General features: G+C 41.8%; 1 protein-coding gene across 1 annotated transcript in view; it reads left to right on the top strand.

The window, feature by feature from the left end:
* The window catches only part of QSOX1 (quiescin sulfhydryl oxidase 1), an 82,419-nt gene that overhangs the window by 19,324 nt on the left and 43,243 nt on the right, over window positions 1-19,852 (top strand). Inside the window, exon 2 of the mRNA XM_089518321.1 lies at window positions 8,860-8,960. Coding sequence (XP_089374447.1) covers window positions 8,860-8,960 — 101 coding nt within the window. The remainder of the gene's footprint in view (window positions 1-8,859; window positions 8,961-19,852) is intronic.

Genomic DNA, 19,852 nt, shown 5'->3' with positions numbered 1-19,852 from the left:
CCCTGTCCTATATTGATCAGTGGTGTTGCATGCACGCAGTTGTGTTAACATGTACACATTGGTGCCTATTTACTAATATAGGCTTGAGTTCCTAATTTTTTCCCCATCTGCAGGGGTGGGTCGGGGGGCAAAACAAACCCCTGCAGATAGGAAGGTCACACTGTATGTCTAAAGTATGGAATCCTCAGTTTACTCATCTTTACTTCTGGAGACAGTTTAGTCTTGATTTGCTCCAAGGCCCATTCATTTGTCTTGTAAACAGCCCATGGTATCCATAAAATTCTCCTCCAGCACCACATTTCAAATGAGTTGATTTTCTTCCTGTCAGCTTTCTTCATTGCACTGTGTTTACAACCATATGTAAAAATCGGAAATATGATGACATGGTCAATCCTGATTTTAGGGTGAGCACAAACAGTTAAGCCTGCTGGAATTTTGTAAGTTCTTTTGTATCGTTTTCCTTTGTTTCATCCTTGAGTTCTTTGTTATAGTTTTACCCTTGACTTATCCATAGTTTGTAACAAAATCCATACTTTTGGTCTCCAAACCTGCTCTTGACTTAAATATGAGGTTGACTTATACAGTCATCCCTTCATTCTCGTGGACTTGAGATCTGCAATCTTGAATATTCAAAGAGAGGCGAGTATATATGGTTCTTCCTTAACTTTTTCTGAGCCTTGGTTATTTACCAAGGGAAATGTTCCCTATAAGCCATGTTTAGGAACAGGTCTGTGATTCTGTGGGGCTTCCAGGTTGCAAACTACTTGTTGCCAAACTGTATGAGTGGCCTGACTTGACTCAAGACCTGAAGTGTGTCTTCTCCAACTCATGGACTCTGAAGACAGTTCGAATACAGGGATCTTTCTCTGTATTCCAGTTTTATTCAGTTTTAACAATGACAGGAAAGCCAAACAGAAAACAAATCCACACTATAATGAGAACAAAACAGATTTGGCAAGAAGTAAAAGCAGCAGTGGTTTGAGCTACAATGAAGATAATAGCTTTGATAATAAGTTTCTAATACAGTCAGCCCTCCATATTTGCGGCCTTGAGACTCACGGTTTCGATTATTCATGAGAATAATGTGGGCATTCCTCCTCCCTCCTCCCCAATCCTCTCCTTGGGCTGCCCAGGGAAAGGATGGGGAGGCAAAGGGTCGGAGGGGCCAAGGCACCTCTTTCCTTCTCCTCCCCATCCTCTCCTTGGGCTGCCCAGGGAAGGGATGGGGAGGAGAAGGGTCAGGGAGCCAATTAAAGGGACAGGAAAAAGGAACATGCAGCGCTGCTCCTCTTTCCCTGCTCACCCTTCCTTTTAACTGGCTTCAAAGTGGGGGAGGGGGAGTTATTCACGATTTCCCCATATTTGTGGGGGTCTCATTCCCGTGATCCCCATGAATGTGGAGGGAGCACTATATTTATAATGTCATGGTGACTTGAGTTTGGGAAGAGGGTGCAACATGGATTGTATATACTATTCCAGATGCTGGACTTCCGGACGGTTGAGCTTTATGTCATGGACATGGACAAAGTGCAGGAAGCTTGGGGCTAAAGTAATCAATCATATAGGTACATGGTCCCAAGGGGAGGGATCCTATTATTTACTACAAAAGTAATGAATTTACTACAATGAATGCATTGTCACCTAACAAAGAAGTCATGGACCTGTCTGTTACGGTTTTCTTTACTTCAATAAAAGCTGTCCTTTTGACTATGAGTCTTCGATCTGCCTTTTTGGTTTGAAAAAAGACCTGTGGGCAAGTTGTGCCTGACAGAATATCATTCAGCCTGATTAAATTGATGGGGCTGTTTTGGGGATAAAATAGGAAAAGCCCATGTATGTCATTTTGGAGGAAAGATCTGTCAAAAATATAACAACCCCCCAAAGTCTGTTTCCTTAAAATGGCAGGGCTGATTTTTTTTAAAGGACAGAATTATTATTTCTTTGCCCACATGCATATGTAAGATGTTCATTTAAACATATTTTACCAACAACTGTAGCTTGAAGTGGCATACATACAAGAATGCTTCAATTTGAGTCTGGTTGTATAACCTGGGTTCATAGTGTTCCCTGTTGCAAGATTTCTGCCCAGGAGCATTTCCTAATCTGAGAGGATTGAGTGACATTCCCCCAAATCTCTCTGGAGGGGACAATTTGTTTTCTCATTCATGTGGAATGATGATCATCTTGTGCCTGAAAGCTGGCAAACTCCTAGCTTATGGGTGTTTGGCTTTTTTGTTTTGTTTGGCACCACTTGCAAATTCTTTTGTTTTTCTTGCAGGTTTTGACTGTAGTGGTTTCCAGTGCTGGATGAAAGCATAAGCCAAAGTATCTGTGTGCCACAGTGGAACAGTGCCCCCTTGTAAGGGGAAAGACAGCTTTCCTTCCATCACTATTGCATCTGCGAGGTCGGTTTAAACCTCAGTTTCTGGACTGACTTCAAGTTATTGGAGATGGGCATCAGGAAATCAAGCATATAGATCATAGCTGGTTGTCTGTGCCACCACAGTCTTGATCTCTGATTAGGTGATGCCTGCAGAGAGAGAGAGAGAGAGAGAGAGAGAGGCAGTGTGTGTTCAATCAGTTTTGCACCTGCCCTGCATTTTCCTTTCTGTGCCAGTTTCTGCTTATAAATGAGATTCTGACCTAATCAGCGTGGGCTAAAGTAAAGTTCACGATAGGCCTGAATCCTTGGACAGACATCAGGAGAAAGAAATGCTGCAGCTTATCTTGGCATTAAGCTGGCAGCTCTGGAACTTAGTGCCCATCACTGGGGAAACCGGAATAGCAGGCCCAGGGCATTTCTGAGCTGAGTGGCTTCAGCAGAGTTTTTGAAAGCTCAGGTGAGAACAAGGCCTGCTATGGGTCTGTTTGCTAGCTGGGTTCTGCTAGCTGTCTAAGGTTTGGGCCTTTTAGCTATTGCAGTAGTTAATGAGCAGATAAGTGCGTGAACTGGAAAACTTGTCCATTTAATTCTCAAGTTGGTCAAAAAGTCTCAACGGTTTTAGGGAAGCTGGTGTTCTTTCTACCCAGACCTCTTTCATTTGCATGATTCCATTGGTCTACATTACACAGTTGTTGCAAGAAGTAGTTCGTTTTTGTTTTTATTTTGTTTTGTTCATTTCTATGCCACCTTCCTCCCAGAAAGGGACCCAAGTGGCTCACAGATAAAATTGTTTCAAAGATTTTACACTCTATTGTATAATACAGGGTATTCAATCATATATTCTAGATCATCACCAACATTGCTTATACACGTTGAGTGCCCCTTAGCCAAAAATCTGCAATCCAAAATGCTCCAAAATCTGAAACTTTTTTAGTGCCAACATCAGGGACGTAGCTAGGATTTTAGGAAGGGGGGGGTCCAGACTAAGTGCCACCATTATAATGGAGCTTGAGTGTGGCGGCACAGCAGCACGCACCATTCATTTTTCTAATGGAAGGGGGGGTCCAGACCCCAAGAACCCCCCCTTGGCTACGTCCCTGCCAACATGATACTTCAAGCTCTCACCACCCCCCCAACCCCAGTGAGGCTCATGTTGGCTTGGAGGGAGGTAGAAAAAACCCTTTTTGATGGGATGAACAGAACAATTGAAAAACAACCAAATTTGGCAATTTTTTTCTTGGAAAAAATGGGGGCTGGTGTTTTACTGGGCGGTGTTTTTAGGCCTTTAGATAATTGGTTCTAAGTCATATATCCTTCATTATGAATTGAACCCAATTTTAAGCATTCAGTAGAGTCCAGTAGCATATGATTTTTTTTGGCCTTATTTTGGCTTTTCCAAATTTTGAATGAAATTTCATATTTGTTGTAACATATGCATTCCTTTGCACTGTTGCAACGCAGCAGGAGGATAAATTTTGTACTAAAAAAATGTGGCGATAGCACTAAATTTAAGAAAGCTGGGCCAAAAATGCTATACAGTCATCCCTTCACATTTGCAATTTGGACTTTTGCGGATTTGATTATTTACAGCTTTGATTAATATGTTCTCTCTAGGAATCTCTAGGTCCTCCAGCGCAACTCTGCTGGAAGTTGACCATAGGGTTGTGCTGAAGAACCTAGAAGTTCCTAGAGAAAACACTTCTCTAAACATTTTTAGGTTTCCCCAGCATGATTCTATGATCAGCTTCTGGCAGATGTTGACCTTACAGCTGCACTGGAGGATCTGGAGATTCCTAGAGAGGTGTTCTCTTAAGTAAAAAAGAGAGTGTTGTTGTTTTCATTTGCAGTTCTCCCACATCCACAGGGATCTGTCACTCCTAACCCCAGGAAATGTGAAGGGACCACTGTACTTGGAAAGAAATGTTGCCTCAACTAGGCAGGTTCTGTTCTTGCACTTCGGAAGAAGACTTTCAGTGAAACGTGCTGAGAGTTTTATTAAAGTTGAAACTCTTTCTCCGGTAGCCTCTTTCCTTTGGTTTCTTAGGGTTTCCTTCATCCATCAGAAACTGGTGAGGTGCTGAGTGTCAGTCAGTCGCACGTTGTGGGGTAGATGTGAATTTTAAAGTTCAGGCCTTCACCAGGACTGTTTCAATAGCAGCACCCAGGGATTCCAAAGGTTCGTGGCTATGTCAAAATAATTTCTGGCAGTTTTTAGATGTACCAAGATTAGGCCTTTTGTAAAAGCTCTACAGATTCAGTTGGCCTTTCAGTTGGTGATATTGAAGAGCTGTCCACATTCTATATGAAATATGCAGATGTTCATTGAAACCCACACAGTTAGTTCTGTTACCTGTTTTGTCTTTCCATTCTTCCTCTGAACTCCTTTACCTGTCTTCTAAATATGCATTTTAAGCATCTTAAGGGCAGGGGGCTGTCTTTTCCTAATAGTAGTCATTCCTTAGAATCTTTTCCTTAGACATTTGTTTTTTTTATTATCACAGTTGCGCATTTGAAAGTGTAACAGGATTTGTGAGCAAATATTTTAAGGCTGAGACAAATTCCAACTGTTAGTCCCAGTTGAAACGTTTAATCATGGATTTATCGGGGTGGAGGAGAAGTTGCATTTTGCAGAAGATCTTGCAAACTAAGCAGTACTGCTCACATTTTATCAGCTTGTGTGCTATAATTCGGTTACAGTTTGGAACTGAAGTTCAGTTGCAAGGCCTCTTCACACTTGTGCCTTTCCTGGGTCTGGCCTAGAAACATGCCTTTAAATCTACAAGAGCTGGAAAGCTTGTTTAAATGGGGGGAAGGAGGACCGGAAAATGAAGCAAGCTACAGTCCCAAAAGGCTTATTGCAAATAAAATGCATTTATCAGTTTTAAGGAGCCAGTGTGGTGTAGTGGCTTGAGTATTGTATGACAACACTTGAGACCAAGGTTCACTTCCCATTCAGCCATGAAACCTGCTGGGTGATCATAGGCAAGTCACATGCTCTCAGCCTCGGAGGAGCCTCCTCTGAACAAATCTTGCCAAGAAAACCCCATAAGGGTCTCCATAAGTTGGTACTGACATGAAGGCGCGCAACACACACACACACACACACAAGATGCCACAAGGTTCTTTGTTGTTGTTACCAAACACACTAATGCATCTGAAATAAGATACTCACAAACTTGTTCCAGCTGTCTTATGGTGCACTAAATGTCAAATTCTGCAACAGTTTGCCATCTGCAGAATCATTGATGTAAAGTCAGAATTCTCTGGCTGAACCAGCCCAGAGAACATCATCAGCCTATAGTACAGGGACGTAGCCAAGGGGGGGGGGGAATCTTGGGGTCCGGACCCCCTCCTTCCTTTAGAAAAATGAATGGTGTGTGCTGCTGCGCCGCCACACCCAAGCCCCATTATAATGGTGGCACTTAGTCTGGACCCCCCCCTTCCTAAAATCCTGGCTACGTCCCTGTATAGTAGATATTAGGCTGGACGGGTTTTTTTTTATTATTATTATTAGTGTATTAACTATGGAGAGAGATGGCAACAGGCAGAGGGAGATTACTGTTAATATAACTATTTTAAGCATGTAATCTGTACTTGTTATTTTGTTGTCGGGGGAGAGTTGAGGATTGTTATATTGCTTATTATGTTATGTTATGTTTGATTATTATGTCATGTCATGTTACTTTAACATATGCAATTTGATATTGATAGTTGTTCTGCTGCCAGGGAAGTGCTGGGGATTGCCCTTTAAATTATTAAGCTATGTTATACCTCCATTATTATGCTGTGTATTATGCTATGTATTTTGGTTCTTGTACTATGTATTTTTTTATTTTTTGTATACTTACTTTATTGTTATAATATTGCTGTGATGTTTTTGATGGTTGGTGTATTTTGTATTTTTGATGCCTTTGTTTTGTAATCCGCCTTGATTCCACATGAAAAAGGCAGAATATAAATAAATCTTCTTTTTCTTCTAATTATTTTTATTAGAATAATCTTGCAGAGGCAAAATAACATGACAGTATCAATTCACAGGCGCACACAATCCACCGTTCTGTTTCCACAGTGACCAAATAGATACCTGTGGATAACACACTCGCCCACCAAAAAACAGCAACCAAGAAGTGAGACTGTCACCTTCTGCTTCTATTATATAGTGTCATAACTGTGCATAGTACTTCACAGAATGAGACAATAAAAGACAGACAACCGTGCCAAAGGCATGGAATCTGACCTAAGGGAATTTAAGATGCTTTGGTACTACTACTGGCAACAGAGAGGACTCCTGGATAGAAATTCCACAAGTCAGGGGAGTGGCATATAACTGTTCCTTGAAATCCCTTCTTTGTCTTTGTTTGCTTGCCGTCATGTGCACCCATAATTTCCATAAATCTCAACTCTGTCATGTGAACTTTTTTTAAGATAAAGTTCTAAACTATATAGAGACTTTTCTGAAAATGTAGTTTTGCACACTGTGCATAAATGTTTGTCCAAATTTAATCTGTTTGCATCATTTGTGATTATAAAACTTGAAACTTTACAGTGTGGACTTTCAAAAGCTTTGCATGTACATTCTGTTTTGTGGCACTGTATAAAAAAGGAATAACTGAGGCATGATGCATAACCATAACCATCCTGGTGAAACTTTGGCATGGCTGAAATTTGACCTTGTAGATCCATGTGCCAATGAGCATAGTGGTTTTTGTGAGTACAGTGCTTGATCATTGGCCAAACCCATGGATGGGCAGGCACTTTTTTTCCGTATAGAATAAACGCAAGGAGTGGCTGGGAATGGCATGCTAACAATGGCTACTGTGTGCTGTTTAATCTCATGGTGGCAAGTACCGAAAGATGAGGGTGGATCAGCTGGTATGTTGGCTGCAAGGGTGGTGGCTGGGAGTTTCCTTTCCCAGAGGATTTGGAACGTGCTGTCTGAAAAGTGCTCTTTGTACAACCAGCAAACTAATTCCACTAATACTTCTTGACCCTGAAAATGTGTGCTTTTTGGTATTTAACCTGCTGGTGTACTTTTTTGACCAATATCAAATAACCTAGAATGGAGGAATGTGGATAGTGGCTACGATTTGGGGAAGAGTAGTTTAAGAGCAACTTAACCTGTGTCTGAAGAACCAGGCCAAATTCAGCAGCTTTACAGGACCAAATGGCATCTCTTGGCTTCATGAATCACTTGATTCCAGCTCTCTTGGTGGGTGAAGTAAATCCAAATGCGCTAATGCTACAGCACAACTGGGAACAAATTGGTAGCTCCCTCCTCCTCTGTATAGGCATAGTGTACCACAATCCTCTTGCCAAGTTTTTTTTTAATTGATATCAATTATGTTGTTATTTCACCCATTCACTGTGTGGTTACATAGATATTCCCACTTTATTTTCACAGCAATCTTTCAATGGAGGGAGAGTAAGTTGGACTGGCCTAGGGTCAACAAGAGAGGTTCATTAGTGCACAAAGATTTGAAATTGGGTCTCCCTATTTTTAGTTCAGCAATCTAACCAGTACGCCCAGCTGTCTGTCAGATTGGGAACTTTGTCTTTTCCACAGATGCGTTTATGCACACAATTTGTGATCTGTCGCACCTTATTATGCCATACATGAAAATGGTCATATGAGGTCAGTTCAGAAGGCCATCCATACCAGTATACTCCTCCTAACAGCCAAATTGTGATACTTGAGGAACTTTTAACAGTACTGGGTAAATGTAATATAGAATCTTTATTTCTTTCTGCTCTCCTTTATTGAAGTTACACAAAGATCTGACATGAAACGTTCATGAGTCCATTGGTGAGATACAGAAGCTAGTGGCTTTTTCCAGCTTGCATGACATTCTGTTTTTCATTTATTGGAAAATATTTGCAATACTCACCATCATAGATTTCAGGAGAAATACCATCATTACCAGGTTTCTGGTGATTTCCAGACCGCCTCTGTGAATTACAAGATGAATCATGGGGATATTTTGTTATATAACTCATTATTAAACTATTGTACTATAATGCTGGCAATTGCTACTGCAGATCACGGAGAGTTGTTATAAGTCGGTTATACACTAGATGATAAGCATTGAGAGGCATGCAAGCAAAAAATGTGGGTGTTCATTTCCAGTCAATATATGACCTTGATGTTTTGTGTCTTTTGTGATACTTGACCATCTGTAGCTCTCTTCTGTGCTGCTTGTTTTCCAGTTTTTTCTTTCCTCTTTGATTCTATTCTGTGGTCTCATTCCTCTCAACCACTCCTTCTTCCAGCCTTTCCCACTTATTCATTCTTTCATTTATTTGATTTATATTCTGCTTTGCTCCCAGTGTGGGACCCAAAGCACTTCCACTCTTGTGGCCTGCTGCCACACCAGACTCCCTGACTACATATAGCTTCATGCAGGTCTTGGTCATACTAATATGTTCTTTAGGAGAATGGAGGGACATTCATGCTTCCTGTCTTTGTCTCCCCCTCATAGATTGGCGGCCTGCTGTTATGTTGGGTGTGCTGGACTGTGCTGAGAGGTCCAATCAGAAGATATGTACAGAATTTGGAATCACTGGCTACCCTACTTTGAAGGTACAGTTCCCATTGGGGAGGGAGAGAGCAAGCTTGGAGACAATAATTAAGAGACTAGTTCAGAGAGATTCTTCTACTTCAGTCAGAATGGACATTTAATACCATGTTTCTTGAACAGCACATGTTTCCTATTCATGTTCTTGGACTGCAAGCTATGAGTCTTTGCTGGTCAGCTATATAAATCCTGATGTTATGGCCCACTGGTGGATTCTGGTACGGGGAAGTTTTTCATCCCCCAGGAGGGGTAGTAGGACTATAAGGAGACAGATAGTAAAAAGACATAGGTGACTCTGAGATGGAGAAAGAGAAAAGGAAAAATTCAGTCCAGAAAGGAAAGGAGACAATTCTGGACTTCACACATGGTACCTACATTGCCTAGTTATTACTGCAACAGCAATGCTTGGTCTTCTTAGTGGAAGTAGGAAGAAAATAGATGTTCAAAATGACAATTGTTGCCCAACCATAAGCTGTTGCTCAGAGTTTGGGCTCCAATATGAAAATCCTCCCCCACCAGTTCTTCTGAGTCATGACTACAAGCTGTGGCTGTTTTGTTGATGGTACGTAAATGACCAGCAAGCCCCAGACTTTGTGCTGCATGGCCTGGTAAATATGATGCCACTGTTGCTGTGGAAGTGCATGCTTCTGGCCTCCTTGCATCCATGGGAAGGTGGGAGGGCATGAGTCTTAAGGCTCATGCAGGCTTAAGCACATAGCAGGAAAATCAATATCTTCCATTCCATTGGAATTGAGCATTTGGCAGTCTTATGTGAAACAGGGTAACCTAGGGGATCTGTTATATAATGTAACATTTTAGGAGATGTGAAGACTAATTTACTGGAAACTAGGTATTAATGAGATCCCTTTTCACTTACCTTATCCCAGTAGTAGGTCCACATTTCCCTCGTAGCCAGGGCTGATGAGGAAAAGGGGGTTATATTTATATTCCTCCAGAATTTCCTGGCAGCTAACAAGCTAGCTTGATCCTGGCCCATGTGCCACACGATATGTTTTTAGATTGGAGTTGGGCAACCTGTGCCCTCCAGAGGTTTCAGAATACAACTCCCATAATCCCTGGCCTATTTTATTTTATTTATTTATTTATTTATTTATTTATTTATTTATACCCCGCTCTTCAGCCAAAAGGCTATCAGAGTGGCTTACTTTTTTTTTTAATTAGACATTTCCCTGCCCTTACAAAAGGAGAAAGGAATGGCAGTGGGGAAGGGGGAAAGTCCAGCAGATCTTATCTCCCTTGGAGGCCTGGACCATGACAGATGGACTGGAGGGAAGGCCCTTTTTCTTACTGGCTACAGCTTATTTGAGCTGGAGTTTGGGACATCTTTTATAGGCCTGTTACAGACTGCCAAAATAAAGCTGCTTCGAGTCACAGTGGAGGTATGGTGTTTCAATTATGCATGTGTCCTAAGAGTCCAGAAGCCACACCAAAGCCACGCTCCAGTCCTTAGGGCTGGAGCATGGCTTTGGTGCGACTTCTGGACTCTTAGGACACATGCATCATTGAAACACCATACCTCCACTGTGACTCAAAGCAACTTTATTTTGGCTGTCTGTAACAGACCATAGTTTACCAGATTCTCTCCCCATTGCTTTAGATCAATGGTTTCCAACCTTTTCTTATGTTCCATAGCCCTAGGAAATGTTTGATTAATGTTTGCACCCCCTAAAAAAAGTATTATCACATTTGGAGGGGGGGTCTAATTTCTAATATTTGAACCACAAATAGAACCACCTACAATATTGTGGATGAGCAAATTGAACTTAAAAAAATAAGCTTTTAACTGTGTGTATAAAATGCAAATCTAAATTGAGCAGTTAAATTCTGTTGAGAAAAAACTGAGTGGTCCGTTCTGCAGATTTATCCTAAGAACTGAGTGGTCCATTTTAAAGTCCATTCTGCAGATTTATCCTAAGAACAACTTTTTAAAAATTCTGCTTGCCTATGTGTAACCATGTTTGTCATTTGTGGTATGAGGACTTCTGGAAAAATTGAGTAGAGAGAAGAATCATCTCATTTTACATAAGCTTCCCTGTCTTAACAATTTGGAGATTATTCTTAATTCTGACAGATGACTAGGCAAGGTAGATATTTTACAAGCTTTGTGTTCAGAGGATAGGTAAGATAAGATGAGAATAGCTGTGTCAAATACAGATCTGACCTGTTTTTGACACAGCTGTATTTGACACAACCTATGCGAATAGGTTTTCTTTAGCTTATTTGGAAGCCAGCATCATCTCAGAAATGGCCATTGGCTTTATGCAGCCTGATCCACCTTTCAGATGTCTTTACATAATCCTATATCCAGGTAAGATAGTATGCCAGGAAAGAGAGGAAGAACTGGATTTTATGTGCCCTTTGCAAGCATGTTTCAAGTGGCCTCTTTAAGGAGCAGGGCTGGCTTGGGTGGCAATGCTTCCTTTCTAGGTCTTTCAGCCAAGGCCTAATTATGTTTAAATGTTTAAATAGTCTAATACTAACAAACCACTAGCCAAAGAAAGCACAAAGCTAAAACTCCTACAGCTCCTAAGAGATGCTGAGCTTGTGTAATTTGGGAGACTTGGAGAATGCTTAGCTGCCTTGTTCTAAGGCCTGATTTATACTTTATAAATTCTTCCATGTGCGCTCATGGTTAAGTGTTTGTTCTTCTAAGCATTATAAGAATACCACATCATGTTTAAAGATATTTAATATGGCCAAGTCATGTAATATGTTGACACACTGATGGCACAGCTGAGCATAAAAATGGGATGAGAACAGCTGTGTGCATTGAAACATGATGTCCTCAAAGGGACTTATGTCTATGGTTCTTATGTCTGATCTTGCCATGAATGAGATCACTGCAGGAACAGTTGTGGGCAATAACTTCTGAAGAAGTAGAGTTTCTATTCAAGTGCCTTATTTACTTGACTTTTCCGAAGTAGATCAAAAATAAGTAGCTGTGTTGTTTTGTTTGGTTTCTGTGCCTTCTGGAACCAAAAGTTGGCATACACTGGTCCTTTCACATGGTAACAGATGTTGTTATTATTATTATTATTATTATTAACCTTTATTTATAAAGCGCTGTAAATTTACACAGCGCTGTACATACAATCTTTATAATTGGACTGTTCCCTGCCCTCAGGCTTACAATCTAAAAAGACATGACACAAAAGGAGAAGGGAGTGGTGGTGGGGAAGGGACCTCTCTAGTAGGATAATACATATAAAATACATAGCAATACAGGAAATGATTCAATAAAACAGACACCAAAAGAACATCAAATAGCAAGTGACAATTATGCAATGCCTGGGAAGGCTTCTCTGAACAGGATGGTCTTCAACTCCATTTTGAAGCTAGTTAAAGAAGTGATGGCTCTTGCTTGTGGGGGAAGAAGATTCCAGGAGTGAGGGGCAGCAAGGGAAAAGGGGTGAATCTGGGATGGGGCAGAGGAAATCCTGGGCTGAGACAGCAGACCTTGACTACCAGAACGGAGAGCCCTAGTGGGAAGGTGAGGAGAGAGAAGGTCTGATAAGTAAGGAGGGGCCAGTCCATGGAGGGCTTTAAACGTCGACAGCAGGAGCTTATACTGAATGCGGAAAGGGAGGGGGAGCCAGTGAAGGGATGCCAACACAGGAGAGATGTGGTCAGAGCGGTGGGTGGAAGTGATAATGCGTGCAGCTGAATGCTGTACAGAGATTAAAGGACGGAGGTGAGAAAGAGGAAGCCCAGCCAGGAGGACGTTACAGTAATCAAGTCGTGAGATCACTAGGGCATGGACCAGGATCTTGGCAGTAGAGGCAGAGAGATATGGTCGGATTTTGGCAATATTGTACAAAAAGAATCTACAAGCCTTGGCTGTGGTCTGGATCTGAGGGATACACGACAGAGAAGAGTCAAAGATAAAGCCAAGACTGCGGGCTTGCTGGACTGGTTGAATGGAAATGTTGTCCACAGAGACAGAAAAGGAGTGTTGAAAGGTGGGCTTAGGAGGAAAGACAAGAAGCTCCGTCTTGGACATGTTGAGCTTCAAACGCCGTTGGTGCATCCACTGGGAGACAGCTGTGAGGCAAGACGAAACTTGCTGTTCAAGCCTTGGAGAAAGGTCAGGGGTGGAAAGATACAGCTGGGTGTCATCGGCATACAGATGTTAGGAAAAGCCAAAAGAGCTAATGAGTTTACCTAAGGACAGTGTGTAGAGAGAAAACAGAAGGGGACCCAGAACAGAGCCCTGGGGAACTCCAACAGATAAGGGAACAGGAGAAGAAGTCTGACCCCCTGCAACTACTGCAAAAGATCTGCCAGACAAGTAAGATCTAAACCATTCGAGAACAGAGTCTGAGAACCCAAGGTCAGAGAGTATATCAACTAGAAGACAGTGATCAACGGTGTCAAAGGCTGCAGACAAATCGAGAAGGATGAGAACAGAGTAAAGGCCATTAGCCTTGGCCCGTAAAAGATCATTCGAGATCTTAGTGAGAGCTGTCTCTGTGGAATGCCTTGGGCGGAAACCAGACTGAAAGGGATCGAGGATGGAGTTGGCTTCAAGAAACTCAAGACAGCGCGAATAAACAACCCGTTCCAAAACCTTAGAAAGAAAGGGGAGAAGAGAAATCGGACGATAGCTAGACAAAGAGGAGGGGTCAAGAGAAGGTTTTTTCAGAATTGGGGAAATGAGAGCATGTTTGAAGTCCGAAGGGAAGGAGCCTGTAGAGAGAGAGAGATTGAAGATATGGAGAAGCGAGGGCAGAAAAGAGGGAGCTATAGAAATAAGAAGACGAGTAGGAATTGGATCAATAGGACAGGTAGCAGGTTTGCAAGAGTTCAGAAGTGCAGATAGTTCATCCAAAGAAGCAGGTGGAAACACAGAAAATTTGTTAGGGGAGGGCAAAAGAAGATTATGAGCAGAAGAGGAATCAGGAAGGACTATCTCAGAGCGAATGGTGGTAATCTTAGAGACGAAATAATTAGCAAAGTTGTTAGGAGAGAATGATGAAGAGACAGGAGGAGATGGAGGTTTAAGCAACGAGTTGAAGATGGAGAACAAACGCTGCGGGCGCCTCTCATTGGCGGAGATCAATGATTTGTAATAATTCTGTTTAGCCATAGAGAGGGTGCGTGAGAAGGAAGAAAGAACAAATTTGAAATTTGTTCAGTATTGTTGGCATCATCTAGCAGTAGCTGTTTCACTTACAAATGAGGTCCACAAATTTAGAATGACCTAAGTAGCAGCCATAAGTGAAGGTCACCAGTAGCTCTGGCTTTGGAGGGCCAGAACTCAGAAATCACGCTGAACTTTACAGCACTGTTTGGCAGCTGCCAGGATTTGCATTTTCATGAATCTTCCCTCCCTCTGCCATATTTTTGTTACAAAAAACACCCCTCAAGATGTTTGGGAGGCATATTTTTAGGGTTCTTCCCAGAATGTTTTAGGCTCAGGAGAGGTGAAACTGATTAAAGGCTATTTTTATGTCTCAAACATCTCAGGGTGTATGCAAAATATGGGAATTGCACTTTAATGCAAAACAAACAAACAACCCACCCCCCAAAAAAAGTTTGAGGTGCTTAAAAAAACCTTTCTGCACCCTAGCTTCAGAGACGTTTTGGTTGTGACCAAAGTTCAGCATAAATTTTGGGGATGAGACATCCTTCCCATAAGTTCTCAGCTTGGAAGAAAATGGGATGAATGTGTTCCTTCTTTTCTGCCTTACCAGAGTTCTTGTAAGTGGACCTCTGCCACAAGCCCAGCCATGTTGGATTGTGCTCTTCTAATTAAATGCAAGTTTGGGATTGGGATGGGTTCTTCTGTTTAACTTTTGTCCAGGGCATTTACAGGGTTGGGGGGAGAGTCACTCGTCATGGGAGGAAGGTTTGCATACTTATAGTTATGGAGCACAGGAACCTGGAATGCTGCATAGGTGAAAGAGTGCAGAGTGAAAGAATGCATTGAGACACAAGACTAAAATGTAGACTTCATCTGTTGCTTAAAAAGTTCATTTTTCTCTCAGTCAGACTTGTTAAAATACACCTCATTTGAATCTTATTAAGACCACCAGGATCCCAATTTGTCCACTTCAGTAAAATAATATTTGTATTACAACCAGCTTAGTCACTGACCCTGGGAGTTGGTTAGTTACACTAGTTTCTTTCTGATGCTCATTGTTACCAACAGTGGGGCCTCATTCAGACTTATTTGCTTTTGCTAACTTGCAGCCAGGGGAAAGCTATTTTACAAAAGCCTGAAAGTTCACATGCTTCACATTGAGCACATCAATTTATTATTCCTCTTATTTTTAGATGCACCCAGATGGGGTTTAGGTTTGGGTTTAGACTACAGCTCCCAAAAACCTCCAGTTAGCATGGCCTGGGAGATTCTGAGTTACAATAGGAGAGAGAGAGAGTAAACTTCTTAAGCCGTGCCCAGAAATAAGGGGTACTTTTCTAATATAAGATAAATATTTGAAGGGATGTCATATTGAGGATGGAGCAAGCTTGTTTTCTGCTGCTCCTGAGAATAGGACCCAGAACAATGGATGCAAGCTACAGGAAAAGAGGTTCCACCTCAACATCAGGAAGAACTTCCTGACAGTGAGAGCTATTTGACAGTGGAACACACTCCTTTGGAGTGTGGTGGACTCTCCTTCTTTGCAGGTCTTTAAACAGAGGCTGGATGGCCATCTCTCATGGGTGCTTTGATTGTGAGTTCCTGCATGGCAGGGGGTTGGATTGGATGGCCCTTGTGGTCTCTTCCCATTCTGTGATTCTATGAACATTAAGCATGGGAAAGCCTGTTTTGTTTTGGTGGCACAACAGGGGACCAAATCCCAGCTTAGGAAACTGATTTTTGCCATGACTGTGTCCATTTGGCTCTTGTCCAAGATTTCATGTCTGTCCCCATCTCCGTGTTTGTTGTCACGTCCCTGGGTTTGGCTTGGAGCAAGGAACCAAACTCATATCTGTGGTTACCTTAAATATGTTGCTATGCAGACTAATTAAAGGCTTTGGAAGAGTTTGGGTCAAGTGCTAAAACCTCAACAGAATTGAGTTGAAACGTTCCCTGTTCTCATAGGGAAAGAATTTCATTCAAATTAATAGTACTTAGTATTTATATAGTGCTTTTCCTCAGTAGTCAAACAATCTTTCCTATTAATTTAGTACGTAATCCTTGCAACATCCTTGTAAGGCAACCCATATTGCAAGTAGAAGGTTGTCCCTGGGAGAACAGTGGCTTACATAAAGCCACCCTGTTGACTTCATGGATAAGGTGTGGTTTAACTGGGGACTTCCAATTATCATTCTTATAATTGCTATGCTGATTTGATAAAAGTTATTTAATCCCTAATACTCTTGTTGGGTTTTGTTGACAGGAAAATGTAATGATTTTGGCAGCTATCCAAGCATTTGGGTTATATTTTGTGGTGCAAAACTGGCATCCCTTTATGTCTCAGTCTCCATGCACCTCAAAACTTTATTTTCTAAATGGGCTGGGTGGTATAGCACTGCTTTGCCTTCTTGGGAGTGCTATATGATGCTGCAGTGATACAAACATACATACATACATATATATATGGTACATAAAAACTTTCTAAAAATCTCCAGTGTACAGCAATAACATGGCCATTGGTCTAGAATCTCCATTTTCATCTATAATAAGTTTGTGAGCTCTGAACCTTCATTATTATGGGAAAGAACATGGAAACTTTCTGGGAATTTCTAAGTGGGATTTTCAGGGTGAGATTGTTCAATAAACACAAGACTGCCTGTGCTCTTTGGCTTGTGACACAGAAGGAAAAGGGAATGGGGAAGGCAAAATGAAACAGCAAAACTCAGACAGTATTACATAATGTGAGTTCTTATAATGACTTCTGCTATGAGAACAGGCCATTCACAGTTAAAAGAACAAAACAAAAACGGGCCCTGACAGATTCCAAGGAATAGCCTGGAGACCTGACTTCACTTCAAATTCATTCCTGTAATGTAGTTGGAAGTCATTGGTTTCATTGAATGAGATCTTGGCCTTCTAGGATCTAGTTGAAATCTACTGGTTTCCTGTCACTGCAGTTAAGGCTGGTTAAAGCAGTAACAAGTTGAGTTGTCAGCTCTTCATTGTATACTGTTTCACTTCCTTACAGGCACCAAGCTACTCTATGCAGAATTCGCCTTTTCCGCCCCCTGTACAGCATGCTTTACCTTATTGCCCTGCCACCACCAACTGATGATAGGGTAATGGTGGAAAGACTCAGCACAGTGGTATTAGGAGTTGGGGTGCATCATCCAACATAATGCTGTGGACCTGGTATTTATTGTGAAGCAATAACAGCCTTATGCTTATATTTCTAGTAGTTATGAGGGACCTTGGTTTGGTTTGGACTGCAATGCCAGGGTGATTAAATCTTTCCTCACAGGCAGCTTTTTCTTATTTAAAATTATATGTGTGTGCAATGTGCACACACACACACACACATATAAATGCATCCCAGCTGCTAAAGGGCACAACATACTGCTATTTGCCTTCCAGGGCTAAACCGTGCTAACACCTATATATTTTGCTGTTTTCTGTTGGGGAGGGGTGTTAATCCCTTAATTTTAACATAGCAATGTGGAACTCCTCTCCCTGTGACGTGGTACTGGGACTTTCTCCTTCTTCTGCTTGAGACTGCTATTAGCATTTCTCAAAACTCTGTAAACAATCCAGTTCATAGATTTCCAGTGTCACATTTAACGTGGCCCTAAATTACAGATGTCAAAATACTCTCATGTCACTTTCCTTCCTTCTCATTCCTTCCCCGACCCTTCTGTTCTCATGCTTCTTACAAGCTGATGTGGCAGTGTTCTGTTGTTCCTTTGCTGACGTTTTGTCAATACCTACAAACAGAAATTTAAGCCCAGCCCAAGCTGTTAAACAAACCTTTGATGTGTGTACCTTTTAGACAGATAGGAGGTCCCCAGCTAGAAGGTAGTGCTGGAGGCACTTGGAAAGCATTGCAGCTGTTGTTAGTGTAGTAAAGGTTGTATGCGCTTGGTGACTAGGGAACACATTCTGTTCCTTTGCTAGCTGAGCTGAACAGCAAAGGCAGTAAGCAAACAATTATTGGGGAAAGAGGTAAAAAGATCTAATTGAGCTGACAGTATGATATTGGTAATGCCCAACCTTTTCTTCTGAACCCATTCACTCAATTAATTGATGCTGCTTCTGTATTTACTGCAAATCCAGGATTTGACAGAAGTGACTGTAAATCCTCAAGGTGAAACAACGATTGTGAGATCTTCCTAGTCACAACATGAGCTGGCTCTCTGAGCCCATGAATAGCAGTTCAACGTTATTCTGTTCATTTTCTACTCCAACAGTTCTCTGGAGCTTCTCCTTCAGTGGGCCCTTGGTATCTGCTGTGGATACCAAATTTTGTGGATGCTGACATCCCATTATATATAATGGTATAATAAAATGATGTCCCTTATGGAAGTTTGCAAAATCAAGGTTTGGCTTTTTGGAATTTATAAAATTCCAAATCTATAAAATATTTTAAAGCCATGGATTGCTGAATCCACAGATAAAGAATCAATGGATATGGAGGGCTGACTGTACAAGTATTTAGTAGATAAGCTTCATGACTATGTGGCCATGTTCTAGCAGAGTTTCTTTCTGACGTTTTGCCAGCATCTGTGGCTGGCATCTTCAGAGAATGGAATGGAAAAATAGGGTGCATATATATTGTGTGAGCCTGGGAATGCAGGAGTGATTTGCATGTGTATTGTTCTGTGTTGATGGCTGGCCTCAGGCTGGGACGCTAATGCAAACGAGGATTAATGTCTGCTAATTGGTGATCATTATCTGCTGGGAAAGCCCCTGACTCTGAATGGTTTCCCATTTGCATTTGCTGAGTCCTGATTTTTCTGGCTGGCCCAGTCTGCAGTGTCTCTCGTGTTCCTTGATTCTTGTTTGCACACTGCGTTTGGTGGTCCCTATGTAGACTTGTCCGCAGCTGCATGTTATTCGGTAAACTCCTGCGGCTGTGAGAGGGTCTCTCTGGTCCTTGGCTGAGCAAATCGCCAGAAAAATCAACAGTAGCAGAACATGCCATAAACCAGCCTGGGCATAAAATACTGTTTGAAAACACTGAAGTTCTGGACCATGCCAACCACTACCATGTCAGGATGCACAGGGAAGCCATTGAAATCCACAAGCACCTGGACAATTTCAACCGGAAAGAAGAAACCCTTAAAGTGAACAAAATTTGGCTACCAGTCCTGAGGAATAGCAAAATTAGGACTCAGCAAGTGCAAATGGAAACCATTCAGAGTCAGGGGCTTTCCCAGCAGATAATGATGACCAATTAGCAGACATTAATCCTCGTTTGCATTAGCCTCCCAGGCTGAGGCCAGCCATCAACACAGAACAATACACATGCAAATCATTCCTGCATTCCCAGGCTCACACAGTATATATGCACCCACTTTTTCCAGGCAAAGCATTCTCTGAAGATGCCAGCCACAGATGCTGGCGAAACGTCAGAAAGAAACTCTGCTAGAACATGGCCACATAGCCCGAAAAACCCACAAAAAACTATGGATGCCGGCCATGAAAGCCTTTGACTTTACAAGCTTCATGACATTTAGAAGTCAGAAGCAGTTTGGTGTTCTGCTTAGTTCTGAATAATTGTAGCAAATACAGGTTTCTTGGATATCCTTCTCCAGTCCATTCACAAAATGATAGTTTTAGTAACCCAATGATAATTTGTTTGGCACAATGGCCAAAGCCAAATCCTAACTGCCAAAATGGATATCCAGTAGCACTTCATTGGAAAAGCTACTAGCAAAGTGACCTCTGTAAATCTATTGAGAGATGTAGATGGAGAAACATGTCAAAGATACCTGTAAAGATACTTCTGCCTGTTTG

Source organism: Sceloporus occidentalis, unplaced genomic scaffold (genome assembly GCF_023333645.1).
Source record: "Sceloporus occidentalis isolate IW3139 unplaced genomic scaffold, rSceOcc1.0.p SCAF_3, whole genome shotgun sequence".
Taxonomy (NCBI): domain Eukaryota; kingdom Metazoa; phylum Chordata; class Lepidosauria; order Squamata; family Phrynosomatidae; genus Sceloporus; species Sceloporus occidentalis.
This window is presented reverse-complemented; position numbering and strand designations above follow the sequence as displayed.